At 46.8% G+C, this 23,266-nt stretch overlaps 1 protein-coding gene across 2 annotated transcripts; it reads right to left on the bottom strand.

Moving 5' to 3' along the window:
* Window positions 1-276: 276 nt before the first annotated feature.
* On the bottom strand, window positions 277-23,212 carry ero1b (endoplasmic reticulum oxidoreductase 1 beta). 2 transcript variants are annotated; one of them, XM_084932381.1, is made up of 16 exons: window positions 22,661-23,212; window positions 18,541-18,660; window positions 15,260-15,343; window positions 15,022-15,063; window positions 12,231-12,313; window positions 10,825-10,898; window positions 10,438-10,558; window positions 10,318-10,364; window positions 9,318-9,329; window positions 9,205-9,231; window positions 8,371-8,463; window positions 7,770-8,016; window positions 4,627-4,696; window positions 4,067-4,153; window positions 3,178-3,311; window positions 277-3,069 (listed from the first exon to the last, which is right to left on the bottom strand). In XM_084932381.1, the coding sequence occupies exons 1-16, from the start codon at window positions 22,823-22,825 to the stop codon at window positions 3,009-3,011; spliced, it is 1,467 nt and encodes a 488-aa protein (XP_084788507.1). In that variant the 5' UTR covers window positions 22,826-23,212; the 3' UTR covers window positions 277-3,008. The 2 variants fall into 2 exon arrangements, with proteins under 2 accessions (XP_084788507.1, XP_084788508.1); XM_084932382.1 differs by lacking the exon at window positions 22,661-23,212 and adding an exon at window positions 21,880-22,621.
* Window positions 23,213-23,266: the final 54 nt, after the last annotated feature.

Here is a 23,266-nt window from a genome sequence, read left to right on the forward strand (position 1 = left end):
CGCCACGCGTTGTATATCCACATCTGAAAATCGCTTCAAGGTTGGGTATCGATCACCGTTTCCACACCCATCAGTGTGTCCTGCACGGCTCGGGACAAGCTTCAGCTCCAGATTTCTAACAGATTTACTGCTTTGTAAGATTTGTAGTTGAGCTTTTGCGTGTTTGTGGTGTGAAATAAAGACATACAGCCAGTGAAAACAGCACTCAGTTTTGGGGGCAGACACAATAAATCAGTGTCAGAAGAAAGGAAATGGAGAGAATAAGTAAACACCACATTCGGGTTCAGAAATATTTATTCCTCTTGTCAAATAAATAAAGTTCACAGGTACAGCCTTTTTGACCCTTTTGTGTCGAACTTCTGAACTGGTTTGGTTTTTTAAGGCTGGTGAGTGGACTGTACAAGACTGCTGCTGGGCAAGCGAGGCTCAGAGAAAGGCAAGCACATCTCTCTCACACACAGAGTCTCCCTGCACGTCTCTGATGGAGGCGGAGCCACAAACTGAAACTAATGTCGGGTAACTGGCCTGAAGTGGGCTAACTCACTGCCACAGTGGGAGGTGTGCGCTCTGAAGCATGTCTGACCAGTACACAGCACACACCTCATCTGCTGTCTTATTGGCTTCTAGCCGACAGAGTAACCAATGATAATACATCAATAACTGATTGGTCACATGATCACAACATCTGGATTCTGGATCTGAAATCTTTGATTCTGAAAGCTTCGAGCCATTCTTACATTTTACAGGTGTGAATGGTCTCAGCCTCGCCTCGCGCCCTGCGGCAGCTCCCGTGACCCTCTCACATCAGCATCATCAACCTTTCATCTTCCCAGCTCAACGACCAAAACCAAAAAAGATATAAAAACCAAACTGATTTCTTAGTTTTAGGTTTCTGTTGTTGAAAGCTGCGAATGTTATTTTTGTTTAGCACTAGAATAAAAACGATGATTAAGATTAGGTGGCACATTATAAAGCTGCAGTATTAACTCACCTGTGCTTTAAAAAAAGTGAATTCCTGAAATGATCTTTAAGGTCTTTTGAAAAAAATCTTTCTGGTCCATCACGGTGACATCACTTACTCAGCTAACAACCCAGCAGTGACCTTCAGCAAGCCTCAAACAGCTGAACAACCTGTTCTTGCTTGTTTGAAAAACTGTTCAAAATTCTCATTTAATTCCATCTTCAGTTGGCATGCCCCTCTGCGCGCGCGCACGCACACACACACGCACACACACACACACACACACACACACACACACACGCACACACGCACACACGCACACACACACACACACACAGCTGGATGACATTCCTATTTTTACTTCAACTTTACAAAGAAAACAAAGAGCATTAAAGCTGCCAAAGCTGCACTGTGGGTCTGATGCTGCATCACAGCATTTATTCTGTTTTTAAACATCTACTCAGAGAATCAGGAAGTAACAGCTCAAAATAGCTTCAACACACAAAAGGATAAAAATTCAAATAAAGGCAACCCAGAATTCTTTGGTCCACCTGCTGCTTTAACTGCTGAGCAAACAAAAGAGTTCGTCTGAAAAAGACGTTTCCCGATTAGTTTGAGGAGGCGGATCTTTTTTAATCACTGTGGGGCTGACGTGGCGGTTTGTTTGTGTTGTGTTAACATGTATGGATCTATACGATTCCAGCTGTGAATCATGCACAGCTGCTTTTCCTCACAGCACCCCTGAACCTGTGCTTGTCATCCTCAGCTTCACTCGTATGAAAAGACGTTTGATTTCTGTGTGAATAAATCCAGTTTACAGTGTGAAATAAAATACTGAAGCAAAAAGTCATTTCTAACACTTTTTAAACAAATGTGTCTTTAAGCCAACAGACCTGGAGCCAAACAGCAGCGAAGCAAGCTAAGTGGAGCCTGAGCAGCACGGCTCACCCACACAGCAACAGCAGTCCCATCAGCTTCTCTGTACTGGCCAACACACACACACACACACACACACACACACACACACACACACACACACACACACACACACACACACACACACACGATGAAGGTGCAGGTATCTGATCTCTGTGACGGTTGGTGAGACGTTTGAAGTCCTGGCAGCAGCCACTAAGCGGCGTGCACATCCAGTGAAGTATGACCGAGGCGTGTCTGTCCTACACATGCTCAGCAACGTGGGCAACCCTCCAAACTACAGCTGGCTTCATGCTGCCTCTATCCATCCATTATTTTACAAACAAGTGATTACGTCAACATTGTTACTGATGAAAACAAACAAATATGAACTCGTATGAGGGCCCAGTTAGTCATTTTACCTCTGCCGGCTGAAGCCTGGCTTTCTGAGGGCCGCCTCACTGCCTGTGAGAGAAGACTATCTTTGAGCTCTCACCAGCACACACACACACACACACACACGCACACACACACACACGCACACACACACACACACACACACACGCACACTGAGCTGACACGAGTTAGGCCTGAGGTGGCAGACACGAGCAGACTTGGAGCAACAACAGTAAAAGGTAAAGACAGACACAAAGGCAGCTGTGCGCTGAGAGGCTTGGCGCCCGCCCTAACAGACTCCTTCCTTCTTCTACAGGAAATCAGGTGTCAGCATAAAAGACAACAGGACGTGAGGTCAGCAGAGGGCGGCTCTCCCCGGCAGCTGTAAACCACAGCGTCTCCTGCTGCGGCGGGCCTCTCGTCGCCGAGGCCTCGCTCTGTTCCTGTTGTCCTACATCAACATCTGCTGCTTTTTACTTTTCAAAAATAATTTGAGGACAAGTTTCAAGAGTAGAGAAAAACGTGTCGGTTTAAATGTTCCAAATATTTTCTGATGAAGGCGAGAGGAGGCTGAAGAATTAACATTCATGATGTGTGACGGGGGGGAGGGGCTTATAGAGGGGCGGTTCATGGGACAAAAACAGGGGTCACTGCTGGTCCTCAGGTCCTTCTGAGAGCAGGTAGACTGCTGCAGTGGGACGGTGACGCCTGCGTCCAGGTGGAGCATCGCCTCCCGTTACCTTTTCTCCTTCCACAGCTGACGGAAGTGATGGAGCTGATATATGCTGGTGGATAACCTACGGAGATCGGAGACAAATAGCACCAACACGTTCGACTGCTGGACAGGACAGAGTGCACAGTGACCTGTGGGCAGGAACCCACGCTCACACGGAGCAGAAGCATACCTGCCGAAGCCGTTCATCAAGGCCACGATCTCCTGACGAGTAAGCTGGAAGCCTTTGGATGGGCTGTGTTCAGGAAGGTTCTTGATCTCCTTCTCAGAGAAGAGGATCTTCAGAGCAGTGCCGAGACCCTGAGTCTGCACACAACACAAACTCTATAACACTTCAGTTTGAGGACCAAGCCTACAAATCACAGACACATGACGGGGAACATGCAGTGTGATCCACAGTTTGGGGACAGCTTGGCCTCACAGTGCATTTTAAACCCAAAAAGCTTTATTTTAAACTGTTTTATTGCAATAACTCTGGAACTGGGCTTGTGTAGAAACGCCTGTAACTCAAAGACGCTGGGATGCTGTGTTACATTCAAATAAAACATCTCATGAACCTGTATTTGATTTGCAGAACGAGATGTTTTTAGACTGTTTCATGAAGAACACAGAGGCTGCAGGAACGTTGTACGGGTAAACTGACAGTAACATCACGGCGGGAAAGAGTAGAGAACACACACAGACCTGCAGCGTGCACACAGCGTTATGTTGGATTTGTGTAAAGTTGACATTTGTTCACCACTGGGACAACACTGATTTCACAGACTAATGACAGCAGGCTAGCCGTGACTCGAACCTTAATGATGTCTTGCTGTGGAAACTGAAGGCGTGTTAAGGACACCGCGGTGCGGATATGATGCTACATCCTCACAGTTACTATTGTGGAACTGTGATTACACTCAGTGCTACGTAGCCTTTTACACCTGAGCTCTAACAAACATGGCGAGTGTGTCTTTCTTCTATGGTGGCTCCACATCAGGGGACCTCACCTCCACCTGCAGATCCGAGACTGTGCTGGCTTTAAAATGCACAAACTAGGATGAACACATGCAAAGACGCACCTGCAGTTTCCCCCAGAGGCGACATTTACTGCAGCCCACGCAGTCCATGATCCTGGAGATGTTCTTGAAATGCAGACGAAACTCCTCCTGCAACAAGAACGATTACAGGACGCTGTTTCAGACTGTTTAGAAGTACAATCAGGAGCAAAGGTGTGGATTATGACTGCGCTGCTGCTCATGCTGTGGAGAAAGTGGCTGAACCCAGGGCAGCAACAAGCATCATGACAGAAACAAGCATCATGACAGAAACAAGCATCATGACAGAAACAAGCATCATGACAGAGTCCTCCTTACACTGCTGACTATCAAAGGACCAGACACCTCGTCAAGCACACACTCATCACAGGGGACGCCTGCTCTGTCACAACTACAAGACAAACAGAGTGGATAGTACACACACACACACACACACAGACACACACACAGACACAGACAGACACACAGACACACACACAGAGCTACACCTTCACATAAGGAGGTGAAGTATAACACAGAATGGAGACTGAACAGAGCTTCATGTGCTGATGTTCATATGTAGATGCAGCAGCTTTAGTTTTTACCTTTAATGTTTTGGCTTCCAGTTTGTGTCCAGCAAACATGGACTTCTCATCGAAGTGCATGGGGAAGGCTCTAGAAGACACACAGAGGTCCAGAAACAGTGATGATGATAATACTCTCTACATAAGTAATACAGTATTTATGGCTGCTGTAGGAAGGGTCTGCCTTTGTCTCAGTGTGACAGCTTCTCTTATCTGCTGATGAGCGATTTTGCCCCACAAACCTATTATGTAGCAAAAATGAACTGAACTTATTCAAATCCAAATTCGTCTCTGTTTCCGTCTTAGATCAAGTTATTAAAAGGTTTCTCTTCAGCTCTGTAGCCAGGCTGACAAAGAGTCAGAGCTCTGTTGAGCCAACCATCCCTTTAACGTTAACTAGTAATGACTTCATGAACTTCTTCACAAATAAAATTTTTATCATTAGAGAAAAAATTACCAGTAATCATCCCACAGATGTAATATTATCTACAGCTACTCTTAGTACCATTGATGTTAAGTTAGACTCTTTCTCCAATTGATCTTTCTGAGTTAACTTCAATAATTACTTCCTCCAAACCATCAACGTGTCTTTTAGACCCCATTCCTACAAAACTGCTCAAAGAAGTCCTGCCATTGATTAATTCTTCGATCTTAAATATGATCAACCTATCTCTAATAATCAGCTATGTACCACAGGCCTTCAAGCTGGCTGTGGTTAAACCTTTACTCAAAAAGCATCTCTAGACCCAGCAGTCTTAGCTAATTATAGGCCAATCTCCAACCTTCCTTTCATATCAAACATCCTTGAAAGAGTAGTTGTCAAACAGCTAACAGATCATCTGCAGAGGAATGGCTTATTTGAAGAGTTTCAGTCAGGTTTCAGAGCTCATCACAGCACAGAAACAGCTTTAGTGAAGGTTACAAATGATCTTCTTATGGCCTCTGACAGTGGACTCATCTCTGTGCTTGTCCTGCTAGACCTCAGTGCAGCGTTCGATACTGTCGACCATAATATCCTATTAGAGCGATTAGAACATGCTGTAGGTATTACAGGTACTGTGCTGCAGTGGTTTGTATCATATCTATCTAATAGACTCCAGTTTGTTCATGTAAATGGAGAGTCCTCTTCACACACTGAGGTTAATTATGGAGTTCCACAGGGTTCAGTGCTAGGACCAATTCTGTTTACATTATACATGCTTCCCTTAGGCAGCATCATTAGAAGACATAGCATACATTTACACTGCTATGCCGATGACACCCAGCTCTATCTGTCCATGAAGCCAGATAACACACACCAATGAGTTAAACTGCAGGAATGTCTTAAAGACATAAAGACCTGGATGGCCGCTAACTTTCTGCTTCTTAATTCAGATAAAACTGAGGTTATTGTACTTGGCCCTGAAAATCTTAGAAATATGGTATCTAACCAGATTCTTACTCTGGATGGCATTACCTTGGCCTCTAGTAACACTCTGAGGAACCTTGGAGTCATTTTTGACCAGGACATGTCCTTCAACGCACATATTAAACAAATATGTAAGACTGCTTTCTTCCATTTGCGCAACATCTCTAAAATTAGAAATATCCTGTCTCAGAGTGATGCTGAAAAACTAGTTCATGCATTTATTACTTCCAGGCTGGACGACTGCAATTCATTATTATCAGGAAGTCCTAAAAACTCCCTGAAAAGCCTTCAGCTAATCCAAAATGCTGCAGCAAGAGTCCTGACAGGGACTAGAAAGAGAGAGCATATTTCTCCTGTTTTGGCTTCCCTTCATTGGCTTCCTGTTAAATCCAGAATTGAATTCAAAATCCTGCTCCTCACATACAAGGTCTTAAATAATCAGGCCCCATCTTATCTTAATGACCTTGTAGTACCATATCACCCTATTAGAGCACTTCGCTCTCGCTCTGCAGGCCTACTTGTTGTTCCTAGAGTATTTAAAAGTAGAATGGGAGGCAGAGCCTTCAGTTTTCAGGCCCCTCTTCTGTGGAACCAGCTTCCAGTTTGGATTCGGGAGACAGACACTATCTCTACTTTTAAGATTAGGCTTCAAACTTTCCTTTTTGCTAAAGCATATAGTTAGGGCTGGACCAGGTGACCCTGAATCCTCCCTTAGTTATGCTGCAATAGACGTAGGCTGCCGGGGGATTCCCAAGATGCATTGAGTTTTTCCTTTCCAGTCACCTTTCTCACTCACTATGTATTAATAGACCTCTCTGCATTGAATCATATCTGTTATTAACCTCTGTCTCTCTTCCACAGCATGTCTTTTATCCTGTCTTCCTTCTCTCACCCCAACCAATCACAGCAGATGGCCCCGCCCCTCCCTGAGCCTGGTTCTGCCGGAGGTTTCTTCCTGTTAAAAGGGAGTTTTTCCTTCCCACTGTCGCCAAAGTGCTGCTCATAGGGGGTCATATGATTGTTGGGTTTTTCTCTGTATCTATGAAGCGCCTTGAGGCGACTTTTGTTGTGATTTGGCGCTATATAAATAAAAGTGAATTGAATTGAATTGAATTGAAAAGGGAGTGTTTCCTTCCCACTGTCAGCCAGTGCTTGCTCATGGGGGTCGTGTGACTGTTGGCTTTTCTTTGTATTACTGTGGGGTCTTTACCTAAGAATATAAAAAGCTTTGAAGTGACCAATGAGCTTTGGTGCCATGTACATATAACATAACATATAATGCTGGTGTGCAGCATCACACAGCATGGACCATGTGGCAGGCAACAACATGGACATCACAGTCAGCGATCAGCGTGATCTTTGGGCGGTGTGGATCATTTAACCTGCTCGTTACCATGACAACATTGTGTTAGCTAAAGGCTCGGTCACAGCAGCTTTCGGAACAGCGCAATCCTCTACAGGACTGCAGCACATCAATGGCAGCCACGGAGGGAGGAGGCTATCAGAGCTCAGCTGGGTGCCGACTCCGGGCGTTTTCGGCTGGATGTCTGGGTCTATACTGAGTCGCAGAAGCTGCTTTACCCCACAACATTTTCTTTAAGGGGTCAAATAAGAAAATAAAACACTGATGTAGTAGGTCCCACTAACTCCTGATGGGAGTCTGTAGGAAACAAAACAACCCCACTAAGGTATCCATGGGTTTTAGCTCGTGCTGGTCTTGGACTCTCCTGACAAGAATCAAGCTCCTCCTTCTTACTTGATCTCGTTGAAGATCTGCAGCAGCAGGTCTTTGGTCTCTCCGTCCTCCTGAGCATTTCCCGTGTATAGGTTGACGATGGCTCGTTCAAAGTACGGAGCCACCTTGTAGAGCGCCCGCAGCTCGATCAGGTACAGGAAGTAGAGGTTTTTCAGGCGTCGCGTGCCCTCCCCCTTTGTCTCTGCCATGTCAAAACGCTGACGAAACTCCTGGACGTTTGGACCCCACACTGAGCGTCCCCATCCCTCTGAAGAGCCAAACAACAACAACTTACAGCATGAAAAACACCATCACTGAGTCAGTTCATCAGCATAACTAATCCCAAAAGCAAAATGTACATGCGGCTCGTCAGCCGTGCTTCAGCAGACCCTGATTCTGCTAACGAGCCGTGTACTGTAAAACGATCACATCCCAGTCCGTGCTCCAGCTTTGGTCAGTGATTTGTTTTATTAGTCTGTTACTTAGCAATAACTAGCAGGTGGCTGCTAGCCAAGCTAGCTAACATTAGCTGGTATCTTAGCACACTACACTGTCATCCAAATAAAACAATACTGTGGTGGCCATAACACCCAAGGTGTGTTTGCTCTGTATGATGTCGTACCGTCCAGCAGGTACTCGGCACACAGGTGGATGTTGATGCTGCTGTGGAGGCCTGAGATGAGTCGGTAGAAAACTCTCTTCTCCAAACATAAACCTGGGGAGACAGCGATGACAACGGGTTTCTTAAAATCAGAATCCAACAAAGCTCAGCTTAAAGCTTCAGTCCACCCAAAACTGTAAAGCACTGGGGGACAGGGCATGTCTGATTTATAGTCCTGCCTTAAACATCAACCAGAACTACAGTAGAACTCTGGACCCGGCGCCACACTACAGGCGGACTTATCCCACAGATGTAACTGTTGTGTGATGAAAACCTCAAAATCTGTAATAAATGTGTTTGGTAGTGTTGGGACATCGGCTGTACTTGTGACGGGGCAGAGATCCAGATGACCCAGCAGCTACTGAGCACAGGACTTTAAATAAGGGACATGGACGTGGCATGAGAGGCCAGCTTTCATCACAGAGAGGGGGTGTGTTTGGGCTACAACAACTTTAACGGGGTGGAACATCACGTCCACAGGAGTGCTTGAAGCAGCATTTTATCACAGCACCATGAGGCGTCCGGCATCTACGCATCAGGCTGTGATGAGCCACAGCTCTGTGTTCTGTGGCCTCCTGTCAGCAGTCAGCCTGCCCACACAAAGTCTTCCAGAGGAAGCAGAGACGAGACCAGTTTAACTTCAGAACACAGACGCTGAAAACCACAGGAAGTGACATGCCTGCTGTAGCTACACAGACGCTTCAGCTTTATGTGATTTACATGACAAAGAATGACAACAGCGTTCCTCAGGTCGGTCTGGGTGGTGGAGGCGTGCGCACACGAGGCAGAACCCACCTTCAAGCCAGGTGTAGAAACCTTCCCCTGCAACACGAGCGACACGGACAAGAAGAGTTAGGTTTCAACACGGCTGAAACACATCCAAGTCAACAGAAGCTTCGTTTACTCACCATCATCGTCTCCTGAACACAGAAACAGAAGGAAGGAAACTGTTAGATGGCTGCAGTGATTAGGCATACACATACCACACACTAACTAACCCCTGAACGTATGAGCTCTAGTTTCACACACAGACGTCTAAGGTGCACGAAAAATACACTGAAGAGCCTGCGTTTTAATCCAGCTCTTTATTCAGGCTGTAGTACCCTGTGACACAGTATGCAGTAAACAGGAGGCTAGCATGCTGAAGCAGGTACACTGATGTGTGAACAGTTAGAAGAGCAACATGACAGGAAGTTCTCAGAAATACTTCAGTTAGGTCATTTATACCTGACTAATGTCTGCATGTTTGAGAGCCCAGGAAACAGCTCGTGAGGTACCGTTTACGTGTTTGCTGTAGAAGCAACCCGCTGCTCGCCTCCTGCAGTCTGACTACAAGCCGGTCTTTCTGGAAACGGTGACCGGTGTGGAAGAACCGGAATGGCCTGTGCCATTCCAGACGCAGCTGCAGCGGACGCGGCTGCAGCACACGCGGCTGCAGCACACGCGGCTGCAGCACACGCGGCTGCAGCGGACGCGGCTGCAGCACACGCGGCTGCAGCACACGCGGCTGCAGCACACGCAGCTGTGTCCCTGTTTGGATGCTGTCAGTTGTGCTCATAGCAGACTGAAGTGATGTCATGCTGCCAGCACACAGCCTGCCACCTGAATGAAGGTGTGCTGTCAGGGAGCCGCGTGCCTGCACAGGCCATTCCGGTTCTTCCACACCGGTCACCGTTTCCAGAAAGACCGGCCTGTAGTCAGACTGCAGGAGGCAAGCAGCGGGTTGCTTCTACAGCAAACACGTAAACGGTACCTCACGAGCCGTTTCCTGGGCTCTCAAACATGCAGACATTAGTCAGGTATAAATGACCTAACTGAAGTATTTCTGAGAACTTCCTGTCATGTTGCTCTTCTAACTGTTCAGCCGCGTCTGCTGCAGCCGGTAGCAGCTCTAACTTTGATCCTCACCTCTGCTGGGAGCCAGAGGGTTCAGAGGTCGATACACCGACCTGGGCCTGTGGACACAAAAACACATTTTCAGTAGAACCTCAAAGATGAGCATTTCTGTGCAGGGAGCTCCAGGCTTACTTGAAGCAGTTCTCCTCGTAGATGCTGTTCCACACTCTCCAGGCTGACGGACCCTTATATCCGGTGTATCGCTCCGGATTCAGGAGCAGATCCACATACTCGGCATCTGGAGACGTCTCATCTGAAACACATTTCATGGATTAAAAAAGCCTCTGATGGCAGTGGCTCGGGGTCATCATTAGAGATATTTCCTTCTTAGCAGTGCGGCTACAGATGTGCCGTTTAACCGAGTACAGGAAAGTTCATGTAAAGAGCTGGAACAAGGACACATCGTGCCTGTTACAGGTTTGTATTTTGGTTTTTGTAAATGAGGAATTTGTCCTGGCAGTGAAGTTTGATGCCTCATAATGCTGCCCTCACAGATACACAGAGTAAAGAGATGCTCACCGTCCAGCTCACAGAAGTGATCCTGAGCGTCGTCGTGTCTCGCCCAGTCAGCGAACGCCTCCTTACTCTGGTTACTGGAACCAGAAGAAATACACACATGTTCTAACTATGAGCTTTACTCGACAGCTAACAAGACATGAAGACCAAACAGGAGATCACAGTTTGATCACAATGTCCACGTAAATGTTCATTTTCAAACTTTTCTTAAACGTCGTCTCCCATCACTTGATTCTTAATGAAGGATGTCTGTTGACTTTAAACAGTTTCCAGTAAAGGTCACGCGAGTCTGAAACCAGCATCACCCTGCAAAAGCTGCAGGGATGTTTCCCTTACTGCACATGCAAACTCCACATGAGTGTGCGTCTGTGGAGTTGCTGTCAGTTTTTAGACTGCTGCCCAGTCTCATCGGCTCCTCTGTGTGTGAGGAGGTGCACAAACTGGACACTGGGAGCAGAGACAGGGGAGAAACCAGTGCAGCCAGAACCGATGGCTCAGATCTGTGATGAGCTCAAGCCCATTTCAAATTCCAGGTAAACACAACGAGATTAAACTAAATGAAAGGAAGTAAGAGAAGCTCAACTTCTCTAAAAACTACATGGGTGAGATATTCTGCTAAGAGATGAGACTGGGAGATCACATGGAGGGTTACAAGACGAGCGTAAAGTCGTTAAACCAGACGTCTAATAACTGATCCGGATCGAAGGATTCTTTCAATTCCAGAGGTTCACAGCTGCGCTGTGAAAACTGACCCAGGATCAGAATATGCAAAGATGCATGTAAAGGTCCGATTTGTGCATTTCAGCTCTGACGTGTCATCTAAGCTCACTGCATTGTGCTGCCTGGGCAGGGACGACATGAAGGCGCAGACCTCCGCGCACACGCGCAGCACAAACTGTAAATGACGTCACAGCGGCGCTGCTGTTGGAGGAGAGGAAGTGCCAACCAGAACAAAGAAATCATGGAGTGGTTCTTCTTTACTGACGTGTCATTAACACGGAGCAGCGTTCAGTCGTGTGGTCACTGCGTCACGCGAGGTTAGACAGTCTGAGAGGTGCAGATCTGGCCACATCAGCGGATGTGAGTGTGGTGCACGCTGCTTTCATCAGGAGATGCTGCCTCCTGCCTCTTTATTTGTTACATTTCAAACCCACGTGAGTAAAGCGGCTTGGTGTTTGTAATGCACCGTCACATCCTGTCTGTTTGCACCAGCCGGTCCGCTGCTTCGCAGAGGAACCTCCATGGTTCCTGTAGGAGAGAGCCCTGGTGGGCTCGGTCTGCACTTTGAAGTGTCGCCTGGTGGAAAACTACCAGCAGCTGCCGGTCACACACTGGTAAATGTTTGAGCTGCTGAGGCCCGGTGAAAACAAGCTGCAGATAAAGACAGAGCAGCAGGTCTGTGGACTCACCTCAGGGTGCTGTTGATGGCCCCCAGCTCCTTGGCCTGCTGGCACTCCACCACGTCCGACATCGTATTGGCCGCCTGCGAGTACTGGACACAGGAGGGATTCTTAATAACACTGTTTATCACAGTAATGACACATCATCTTTACTTCACTGGGCTCGATGAAAGTGGGCCTGTAATTATGTAAAATGCTAAATGGCCTGAGTTTGTAAAGCGCTTTACACAACCAGTCATCCACCCATCCACACACAGGTGATGGCAGCTACATGTAGCCACAGCCGCCCTGGGGCGCACTGACAGAGGCGAGGCTGCCGGACGCTGGCGCCACCGGGCCCTCTGACCACTACCAGTAGGCAGCAGGTGAAGTGTCTCGCCCAAGGACACAACGACCGAGACTGTCCGAGCCGGGGCTCCAACCGCCAACCTTCCGATTACAAGGCGAACTCCCAACTCTTGAGCCAGGATCGCCCCAAACAACAGCTGCTGTACACAACAGCCCAACACTAAACTGTCTCACAAAGACACAAACATAACGCTCAACTCAGAGGTTAAATCCTGCTCCACCTTCTGCTCGTGCCAGGTAAGCACAGCCCAGTGAGACCTGATAATACAACGCTTGGTCATGAAAAGTGAGCCAAATACATGATTCTTATAAATCTGTGCTTTGATTTAACAACGGAAGAAAAAACAAATACTTCTTGTTTCTGAGTGAACATCGAGACGAAGAGTAAGGAAATATCTGCTGCACACACTTTTACAACCCCACCCCCAGCTCTAGCTCCACCCCCAGGTCCAACCATGGACTCACATGAAGAATCAGAGGAGCAGCGAGTGCTCCATAAACACAGCTGCAAACTGAAATCTTCTAAATGAGATTATTTGGCTCAGTCAAAGTGAAACATTTCAGGAACTGAAACAAAGAAGCACAAACATGTGACTCGTCCAATCTTGGTGCCATTTTTTATTTTAAACAGAAAGCTCCACCTAAAAGGACACAGTCAGCAAAAGCAGTCAAACCGGTTTGTGTCTGAAACAACAGCCTCTGCGTCCCAGTTACATTCAGAGGAGTTTTTCATATTTCTACATATTCAAATCCTTTCACTGCGACCTCTCCCTGACTGTCAAAGCACCTCCGGTACTTCTCACTGCCACTCTGAGAAAGGCTCGCTTTAAGTCTGGCTGCGTCTCCCAGCTGATGGTCGGGGAAACATCTGCCCCTGACTGAGACCAGAGCAGATGTGCAAACACTTCTGGGTCATTTCAAGGCAAACACCAGGCTGTTGGCCAAGAGCGACAAACACTCTGCTCTCAGCGTCTCCACGTAGAAGCTATCAGAGGAGATAAGAAGAGTGGCTGTGTGCGCGGTCAGTCCAGAAAGTGCTGGAACAAAAGCAGCAGCTCTGAAACTTCCTCTAAAGTAAGAGACCGACAGCAGCTACGAGGCCGCCGTCACAGCAGGCCAAGTGTCTCCTGTCTGATCTCACAGAGCGCGTGCACAACAGTGCAGCGCTGACATGTCCACCTAACGTGGATTCACTGAAACGACTCAGCGACATGTTCCCACGGTTCTGAAACCAGCCCACTGAGTGAACAACGGGCTGGGAGGTCAGGTTATGATCATTAATATGCAAAGTGTCATAACCACTGATCAGGTAAGCAGTCCTTGTTTGGTTAGCACAAACACATACAACACTTCACTGCAGAGGGAACGAGGCTCATCCACAGACCTGTGTGCAAATCACACAGGTCAGATGCATCAACACTTCCATACCTGACAGTGTTTACACAAAACGCACAAAAGTGCCTCATACAGCACTACAACAACAACAATAATAATATGTGGACTTTAACCTTTGGATCTAAGAACGCTCCAGCGGTGCTTTCACTTAGTCTGATTTCCTGGCACGATCCCACAGGTCCCTGTGGAGAACCTGATTCCCCCTCACTGCTGTGACTCTGTCAGCTCGGGCTGAAGATCAGCTGCTCGTCTTTCATGACCACGACTCGCTTTTTGGGTTTGGTTTTGACCCGAGCGGCAGCGAGTATCTCGGCTAAATTAACAACGTTGGTAGAAATTGTGTTAATATGTCAAGCAGCGAAACAAACTCCTGACATTTCACTGCAGCAGTGCACTGCTGCACGAGCTGCAGCAGTGCACTGCTGCACGAGCTGCAGTTAACTGGAACTTTTATCACCACAGTCAAACCTGCACAACTCACCGACTATCATTACGTTAGTTAGAGACCTGAAGCAGGGGATTCAGACATGACTGACGTTCTGTGGTGCACAGCACAAACGTTCAGGAAAGACCACAAAGCTTCACTCGTAACTGCACACACAATGATGACAAACACTGCTACACACTCACTACCCACTGACACTCTCTTCTTCAGTCCACTCATTGGTCAGAGGTGTCTGGGGGGGAGCACCAACAGTCGATACAGGAAGAAGGTGCTGTGTCAGCCCACTCGTGTCCTGCAGCACCTCCATGTTACATGTGCTGTTTAACATGTGAATCACTGAAACCAACGCAGTCAAATGTCAGCCAGAAGTACACCAGACCAGCAGAAGTGCCCGGTCTACACCTCTGAGCCACAGTGCGTGAGAGCAAACCCAAAATATCTGCACCTTTCTCCACCTTAGTCTTGGTTTTTAAAGTCCTGAGCTGCAGAAACTGCACCCTGGAAAAACAACAGTCCAAATATATACAGCACTCATGTGCAGGCAAGCAGGCGACCACAGCTGTACGTGGTAACTCCAAGTGGTGCAGCTTAGTCAGGAACAGCTGGTCTCACCTTGTTGTAGTTCCCAGACTTGATGCCAACAGGAACCTTGCTCTGTGAAATGGAACACAGACCATCAAACAAGGATAGGTGACAATGTTCACACAGCTTCTCCTGAGAAAATACATTTAAGGCAGTATGTGACAGCTAGTCAGGAGGTGGTCGTCTCCGCCCTCAACGAGCCGACGTGTGACTGACTAGGCAGTAAAAAGAGACCATGTTGGAAGCAGCTGGAGTAAGGCTGGCTGACCTCTGGGCAGGGCTCCACGTGGCAGTCTTTGATGGAGCAGTGTCCGTCGTCAGGCCAGAAAGGACACGGTCGCTTCAGGTTCACCTGCAGCACAGACACAACAGACACTCAGCACCTGCTCATTTATTATTACTGTTATCATGACAGAGGCAGGAAGCAAGCAGCGGCTCGTCCACACGTGAAGGACAAACAGACGCTCGCTGCCTGTCCCTGTAGGCTCAATCAGGCTTCAGTGAAAGAGAAACATCAAGTCTGGGTGTGAGGACGAGGGCGTGGCGTGTGAAAGCATCGGCTCCACAGCTGTGGGTGTTTTTAGACACGCCCAAGTGGTGCAGCGAGTGGAGATTTCACAGGGGAAGCAAATGGAGGCCAGTGCCCACTGACTGTGGACAGCTGCTGACGTGCACGTAGGACACACGCTCGTTTCACCTGTAATCGTCCTGCTCGCCCAGCCGCCATTCACACAAACACTGATCTGTCTGATCAAAGAACACATATTTACTATGATCCGTGTGTGTTACGGTATACTTAGCCACTCCCACCGTGTTTCGTGCTCGCTCACAACGTGAACATGTTAAAACCATTACAGACACAAGCCTGAAACTTTCACTGGCCTTTCTGAAGCGTACCACTCAGAGCACTGGTTACAACACAACTAGTGTGTGTGTGTGTGTGTGTGTGTGTGTGTGTGTGTGTGTGTGTGTGTGTGTGTGTGTGTGTGTCACACGGTGGAAATTTGTATTTATGTGGTACATTGGTTTTATTCATTTTTAGTGTTTATTTATGAGAGCAGTTTTTATTTGGGGGGTCATGTGATTGTTGGGCTCTCCTCTGTACAACACAAAGCACCTTGAGGAGACTTTTGTTGTGATTTGACGCTGTGTAAATAAAACTGAATTTGCATGGTGTTATTGTTTTACTTGTTTTAATCCACTGCGGTCTGGCTGCGCATGGGACAAATTAGCTGACGGGGATCACCTGCTGGGGTGTGGGTGTGTCCAGGAGCGGCCTATCAGCTGTGACCTTTTAAAAGCAGACTAGCTGAGCGGCCCCAGATATGAGGAGGAATGTGTGAAGGCCAGCTGAAACGAGGGACCCGCTGCCCTCTCGTCAGGGTGCGACGCCTAATCGGGAGACGGATCGGCCAGCCTGACCCGGTCCTGACAGCAAGGAACGGCGACAGCGGGAGACAACGCGTGTGACTGGCAGCAGGGCAGAGGTAGCTGGAAGCTGAACTGAAAACAGACACAGGAAAGTGTTCGTCTGCGTCTTCTCTCCACGTACTCTCTGGTCTGTGTACAAGTCACACTGAAATGACACTCGGACTACACCCATCAAAGTGACCTCAGGTCTGCTGTGTGAATGAATGAAATGAGCACAGTGTGTGTCTGTGCTGCTCACAGACACCGACAGAGCAGCCAGCCTCCTGTTCAAGCCGCCGCTGCACCTCAGCGTGATGGTGCTGCGCAGCTACAGGCGACCCCCGAGCCTCCACCCCACCTCCTACACCAAACGCACACAATCGATTTGTGAAAACACGTTTGACACTATGGCATTAAAAGATTTTAATGTGTCAGCAGTTTGAAAGCTCACATGCAGCGATTAGCACAGATCGATCCCGTTTAGTGTTGCCAGAAACGAGAACATGTTAGTGCTCCGAGCTGCAGCTGAGGGAGGTGGTACGCAGCATCGTGTCTGTCCTTAAAAACGTGATGATCTACAAGCTCAGAGCTGAAGCAGCTGATAGAGATCATTATAGCTGCAGATCAGTCGGTCTCGCTCCCTCTGCGCCCGACAGCATTTACGTGCTCGTGGTTGCTGACTTTACACCAGTGCTGTTCAGACTGCTGTACTAATAAAAACACAGCTAGACAGAAGTGCAGCAACGTCTTCATCAAGCGTAGCTCTTTCCAGGAGACTGCACGACTTTTTACGGCAGCACTGACAAACCACAGTGTAACACGACACCGGCACAAGATTCAGACATCACTTCCTGTTCTGTAACACCCAAACTAGAGACACAAGAAGAAAGGAAAACAAAGTGCTGCATGACTCTATATGTGAGAATCATTTACACAGATGTTTAGGACCGTGTCATCCAACAGCTGCACGGTGAGGAAAAGGACGTCCCAAAGCATTCACAGCATGTTTGTCCCACAGTGGGAATTTATCTTTGCCTTTCATCGTTGGTTTTATTCTGATTTCAGTGTTTATTTGTGAGTGTAGTTTTTATTTGCACGAAACTATTCTGATGTTTTTACATGGTTTTAACCCACTGTGGACTGGCTGGGCTTGGGACAAGCTGGCTGATAGTGATCACCTGCTGAGGTGTGGGCGTGTCCTATCAGCTGGTGAAAGGGCCTGTTTAAAGGAAGCTGGCTGAGCACTGAGGGAGGCCCTGATGTGAAGGGAAGGAACGCGCAGAAGCCAGACGATGGCAACAGTGTGCTGGCCTCTCGTCAGGGGCGTAGCACAGCTGCACCTCCACCTGCATTTGTGAGCAGCGTCTCCACTGTTGTTCACCGGGTGCAGCCGTGTTGGGAGAGGATCGCCATGGCTATAAACCAGGCCAGATTCCCAGACGATGTTTCTCTGCTTGCAGGGCGATGCCACGAGGGAAGACGCTGTGGCAGCGAGCGTGCGGCTCAAGGGCGGAGCATAAGTTGGGCTGTGATGGGACGAGACTGAGATGGGAGGCTTCTCCTCGTCCTCCTGGGACCGGCCTGGCGTGGGCCCTGCTCCAAAGAGAAATTACTCCCCTGGTTTCAAAAATAAAGAAGATTCGTTCTGGGTTGTGGGAGCAGTTGCATCGTGGGACTGAGTGTTATTTTAACGTACAAAGAACTTTAGAAGTTTTGTTAGAACTGTGTTTATGTATTCCTGGGGATGTTCATGTATATGTTGTTTTTAGGGTTGTTTGTTTGAGTCTTGTTTTCTGGCCTGTGAATAAACCGTGACCGATTCGTCCTGTAGCATCTCTGTGCCCTGTCTTTAAAACAAGAACGTCCTTGGTGTGACGCTCAGGTGCACCGGCTTTAGTGTCTGCATGTTCACGGTGTGCTCTTACTGTGGGAGGACACAGACCACTGAGGTCTAACAGTAAATCATGTTGTGGCAACATGTGCCAGTAAACACAAAGACCTGCAAAAAGACAACAGATGTGCGCGCGCACACGCAAAAGAGATCCATGTGATTTCCATCTGTTTTTACACACTACTTTTACTACTGCACTGAGCCACACTGTGGTTCCACTGCAGCTGGAGCGAAGGCGCAGCTCTTACCCTGTAGTATCTGAAGTAGTCTCTCTCTGTCAGCTTCCTGATGCGAGGGTAGATCTTGAAGTTGTTGAAAATGTCGATGCTTTCCACGTCACAGAAGCAGTCATCCAGGACGCCTGTGAGCTGAAGCAAAGCAGGACACTTGGTTTACTAATGACACCTCATCTCTAAATAACACAGTGTCACAGTGTTTCCACTCATCGTGTTAAAACGGTAAAAATAATCATAATGTCCGGGTCATTTCAGATGTTTTAAGCGAAGCTGTGTGCTAGAAACACACGACAGAAGCGTGGACTAAAACCTGACTGACGTCACGCAGTACAAGTCAAAGTCTGCACCCTGACGTTTGTACTAATCAAACTCTTACGATCAGTCCAGACTTGGCAGCCTCAGTTTTGCCATGGATGAGATTGAGGCTACGTCCACACTAGCCCGGCGAGATTTGAAAACGCTCCACGTCCACACTGGTGTTTTCAGTCGTTTTCACAGAGGTGTGCGTCCACATTGAAACGGATGAAAACGCTGACGTTCCAGTCCTGCGCAAACGCGAGTGAGAATGAAAGACTTTGAAGGAAAGCTATCTGGAGCATGAACAAACGGATATTCGTCTTTTTTAGGGCGACTGCTGTATAACGCCCTCCGCTATCTTAGCTTAATTGGTCACGTGACTGCATCACATGACTAAAATGCGTCATCGTTTTAGAAAGTCTGTGTTTGCGAGTGTCCACACTGCGACGGGGCAGCTCCCGTTTGAAATGTGTGCATTTTCGAGAGCGTTTTCAAAACGCTGCGTTTTCCCTCGAGGAAAACGGCGTCCCAGTGTTGACGGGAGGCCAAACGTTTTCGTTTGAAAACGCATTAGTGTGGACGAAGCCTGAGAGCACTTCGAAAGTCAGTGATAATAGTTACGCCTTCACTGGCAGATGTAACACCTAAAGACAAAATTACTGCCGTGAAGCTCTTACTTTGATGGGTGACAACAGAAGTGAGCCCTGAGGTAGGGCTGTGCCACATGACCACGACCTCATATCCCGATATAAAACATCTATCTTCGCGATAAGATATAAATCACAAACATGGAACATTTTCTGTAAATCCTGTCATGTAGCTGGAGGCGAGTTTTTTAACCGATGCGTGAAACGATACATTTTTAGACATAGGTTGTAACGGCCGCCGTTTTCGTGTTTATTACACGGCGTGCTGCGGGGAAAAGCCTGCTCTAACGTTTGAGTCTAAGGTTTATTTTTTAGCACCTGGCGGCTCTTTTTGCTTCTCATCCATAAACTCTCTGCATACTGTTTCACGTGATTCAGTTTATTTTGAAAAGTCTCAACAGGATCTTGAGCTTTATTGTGAAAGGTTCATGTGGAAACTAAACCAGCGGACACACAATGGTTTTACCGTCGTTGTTGCTAATGAGAACAAGTAAAAACAGGCGCTTGTCCGTCCGTAGTGTGGTTATATTACATATAAGAGAAAGAGAGAACTTGAAGAAATGAATACAGCCACTACAGTGACCATCAGAACCATGAACACATATTGCTGTAAACAGTTTATTTTGCGACACCACGAAACAAACGATAGCGTGAAATGAAACGACAGACGTTTTTATATCGTCATCCGATATATACCGTTATATCGAACAGTCCTACCCTGAGGGATCTCACATAGGAGAGGAGCACATGAATAGCTTTTATTCCAAAGTGTCTGTTTGAACACAGTTACAGAGACAGCAGCCCACTATTACATCTCTGTCAGCTGGTCATGTTTTTAAAGAGCAGTAACCATCATCCCGTTCTTAAATGGTCTTCCTGACCGACTGACTCGAGTTAGTCTGGGTGAACAGATTCCTGGAAAGATTTTTTTAACCACAGCATGATAGAACAAAACAGTTAAAACACAAGTTCAGCTGAAATGTTCTGGATCCAGAGACTCAGTTCATAGAGACAACAACATGCAGCATTAGCAGGTGCATGCAGTCTCACATCCCTATTTTGGACATTTAGACAGTTGTTCCCTACTTGGTGGGGTTTTATGCAGCGGTTTGTACGCCTTTGCATGAACTTATGATGGAAAACTGTTGTTTTATGTAAAGGAACACTACACCTGCTACTGTGCTTCTTGTTCTGTGGACACCCATAGATGGCAGCTCTCTTTATAACTTTACAATAATTTAAAACGCTGTAAAAATCTAAAGTGCGCCTTTTTAGAAGACATTACAGTTGCTGTTAAGTCGTTTTGTGGCTTCGCCTCCTCTTATCAATGAGCCACGTTTGCTTTGGCAAACATTTAGGATACCGTTCCTGACACAACCCCCCACCCCCAGGTAGGGTTCACATTTCTGATAAAGACTGGATTGTAATTTTGCTGCTGTTACAAATTTATAATCATGTTCTAGCAATTACATTAAGAAAATAAGTAAGAAAAACTATTAGGATCAGGTGGTGATGCTCCGCCATCAGACAAACCACCACCTACCTGCACGTTCATACATAATACATCCATCACACTGTGTTACCTGAACCCACAAAGCTGACGGCCCATTGTCTGCTCTACAAACCGTCAGCTGCTGACTAAAACCTACAAATGTGTTTGAACTGAAGAATTACACATCCCAGCATTCACATGTTAAGAAGCTTGGTAAACAGTCAGTCAAATGGCTCTGGCTAGTTTTGTTAGGTAGCTCAGCTCTGTGCACAGCAGGTAGAGCCTCAAACCTCACCAAACATCTGCTCTAACTGGCTGGAGAACAGCTCTGGACACTCTTTCAGTTTAGTTAGCTCATGATTAGAGTCTCAAATGCTTCATTAATACTTTTTTACTGCAAATTAAGAGAAAATGAAACATAAATAAAATGTTATTAACAAAATATCCAATGCAATGATTCCTCAATACTGAGTAAAGATGGACATTGTATTGTTTGGGGGCTTTTTTGCATTTAAATAAGTAGTCTGTGTGTGTGTGTGTGTGTGTGTGTGTGTGTGTGTGTGTGTGTGTGTGTGTGTGAGCGAGCGAGAGAGAGAGTTATTTGAACCAAACCCAAACAACTACAGAAGTACTTTACAAGTATGTAGTTGTAAAAACTTGTAAAGTACTTTCACATTCTTTATATTTCACAACAGGCTTTTTCTTTTCAAGCTATCAAAGATATGACCGTACAAAACATATGGCAGCAACTGCTCAGCTCTACAAACAGCAGTACACCTAAACTACGTGCGGGTATTTTAGAAACCTTTGTAAACCCTTTACACTAGTATTATATATACTTATATACACTACAGAAACACAAAGACAATCTTACTGTGACAAAAAACTAATGACAAACACCAAACCACAGCAGACCTCAGAGTGCAGCAGTCCACTGAGCGCCAGGAAAAGAATAATTTTTCTCAGCATCCTGTTGTTCGCCTTCAGCTTTCTGTTTAAACTTCCTTCAAATTAAAACTTCCCCCTCATGTAACTGTCCATATGTCACAGCAGCAGCTCTATGTCTGTGCTGTCATCACAGACCCGCCTACAAACAAGCCGCTGTCAAAACAAACGCCGCCCCTCTGACGGAGCCGCCCCGTTTGTAGTCATCTACATGTTATAGGTCGCTAGGGACACTTGGCAACTTCTACGCAAAAGACTACAATGTCCGTGAGGAGGCTGTAAAGCGGGAGCTCTGACACAGCCAATCAGATCACACCACGCTTTTCGCTCAACTCGCAAGAACTTCGGCTGGTTTAACTCGCTGCTGGGTCCGAGGACAGGAAGACGAGGAGCGCTCTCGACTCTGCTCATTAGTCTACTTTAAGGACTTAACTCACTGTTCAGTACAAACAAGAAGAGATTTCGGTTCAAATACCAATTTAGTCGGTCAATTGTAACTATATCTATTTATTTATCAAATGGCAGAAAATAAAACAATTTGTGGACTCATGGACAGTCGCTAACTAGCATCTCACGTACACACAGTGACGTCAAAATAAAATGACAGTAGAAAGTGCTGGAAGCTCCTAAAAACAAAACTGTGGTATGACTTTCGCAGATTACAAGCTTCATGAAGAACAACAAACCATGTTATTAAAAAAACAAACTCTATCTTTCCGGTGACAAAAGCTCCGTGTTTGGGGCTACTTACGTGACAGAAGCAGCTCTGGTCCTGGCTCTCCGAGGTTCTGCTCGGATGCTGCTCGCTGTGCTGCGTTTGGGGTTTGGTGTTTTGCTGAAACCAGCCCAGAACAAAGTTTCCCAACAACCACGCCAACAGCAAAACACCGAACGCTTGAAACGTTACTTTCCACATCACTCACTGAGCTATCAGCTTGGAAAGCACAAGAAAGTCAAACCTGGCGAGTAGTAGCTAGCTAACTATAGCAGCTTTAGGCTAGCAGAAATGTATCATCCGCAGCGTGTCGCCAAACCAACAGCCCGATCTCCAAGGAGTCTCGCGTGGATATTTGGACTCCTAGCTGCCCCACGTAAACAGAGTCATGTTGTAAAAAAAATTTACATGACTTAAGAAGCGCTTTCAACCAGCCTCCACTTTATTTTCAAGGTAGCGCAAGAAAAATGACTTTTGCTTCCGGTTAAAAATTTCAGAATAAAATGCATAACTCGCTCTTGCAGCTATAACAGGTCGATCTCAATCGGAGCCAAAACACGATCCTTTTTTCCCTAAACAGTAAATTAATATAATATAAAAGAAACAATGGAAAACTTCTTAAAACCAGCTACACAAAAGACA

This window comes from Perissodus microlepis, chromosome 6, assembly GCF_051167445.1.
Source record: "Perissodus microlepis isolate ML-2025 ecotype Zambia chromosome 6, ASM5116744v1, whole genome shotgun sequence".
NCBI lineage: Eukaryota > Metazoa > Chordata > Actinopteri > Cichliformes > Cichlidae > Perissodus > Perissodus microlepis.

Excerpts from the sequence above, each read along its gene's own strand:
- ero1b (XM_084932381.1), bottom strand. The coding sequence starts at position 22,825 with ATGTGGAAAGTAACGTTTCAAGCGTTCGGTGTTTTGCTGTTGGCGTGG. Across the intron at positions 15,064-15,259 it reads ACGTGGAGCCCTGCCCAGAG|AGCAAGGTTCCTGTTGGCAT; the intron begins GTCAGCCAGCCT and ends TCCATTTCACAG. Across the intron at positions 10,899-12,230 it reads GCCATCAACAGCACCCTGAG|TAACCAGAGTAAGGAGGCGT; the intron begins GTGAGTCCACAG and ends TTCTGGTTCCAG.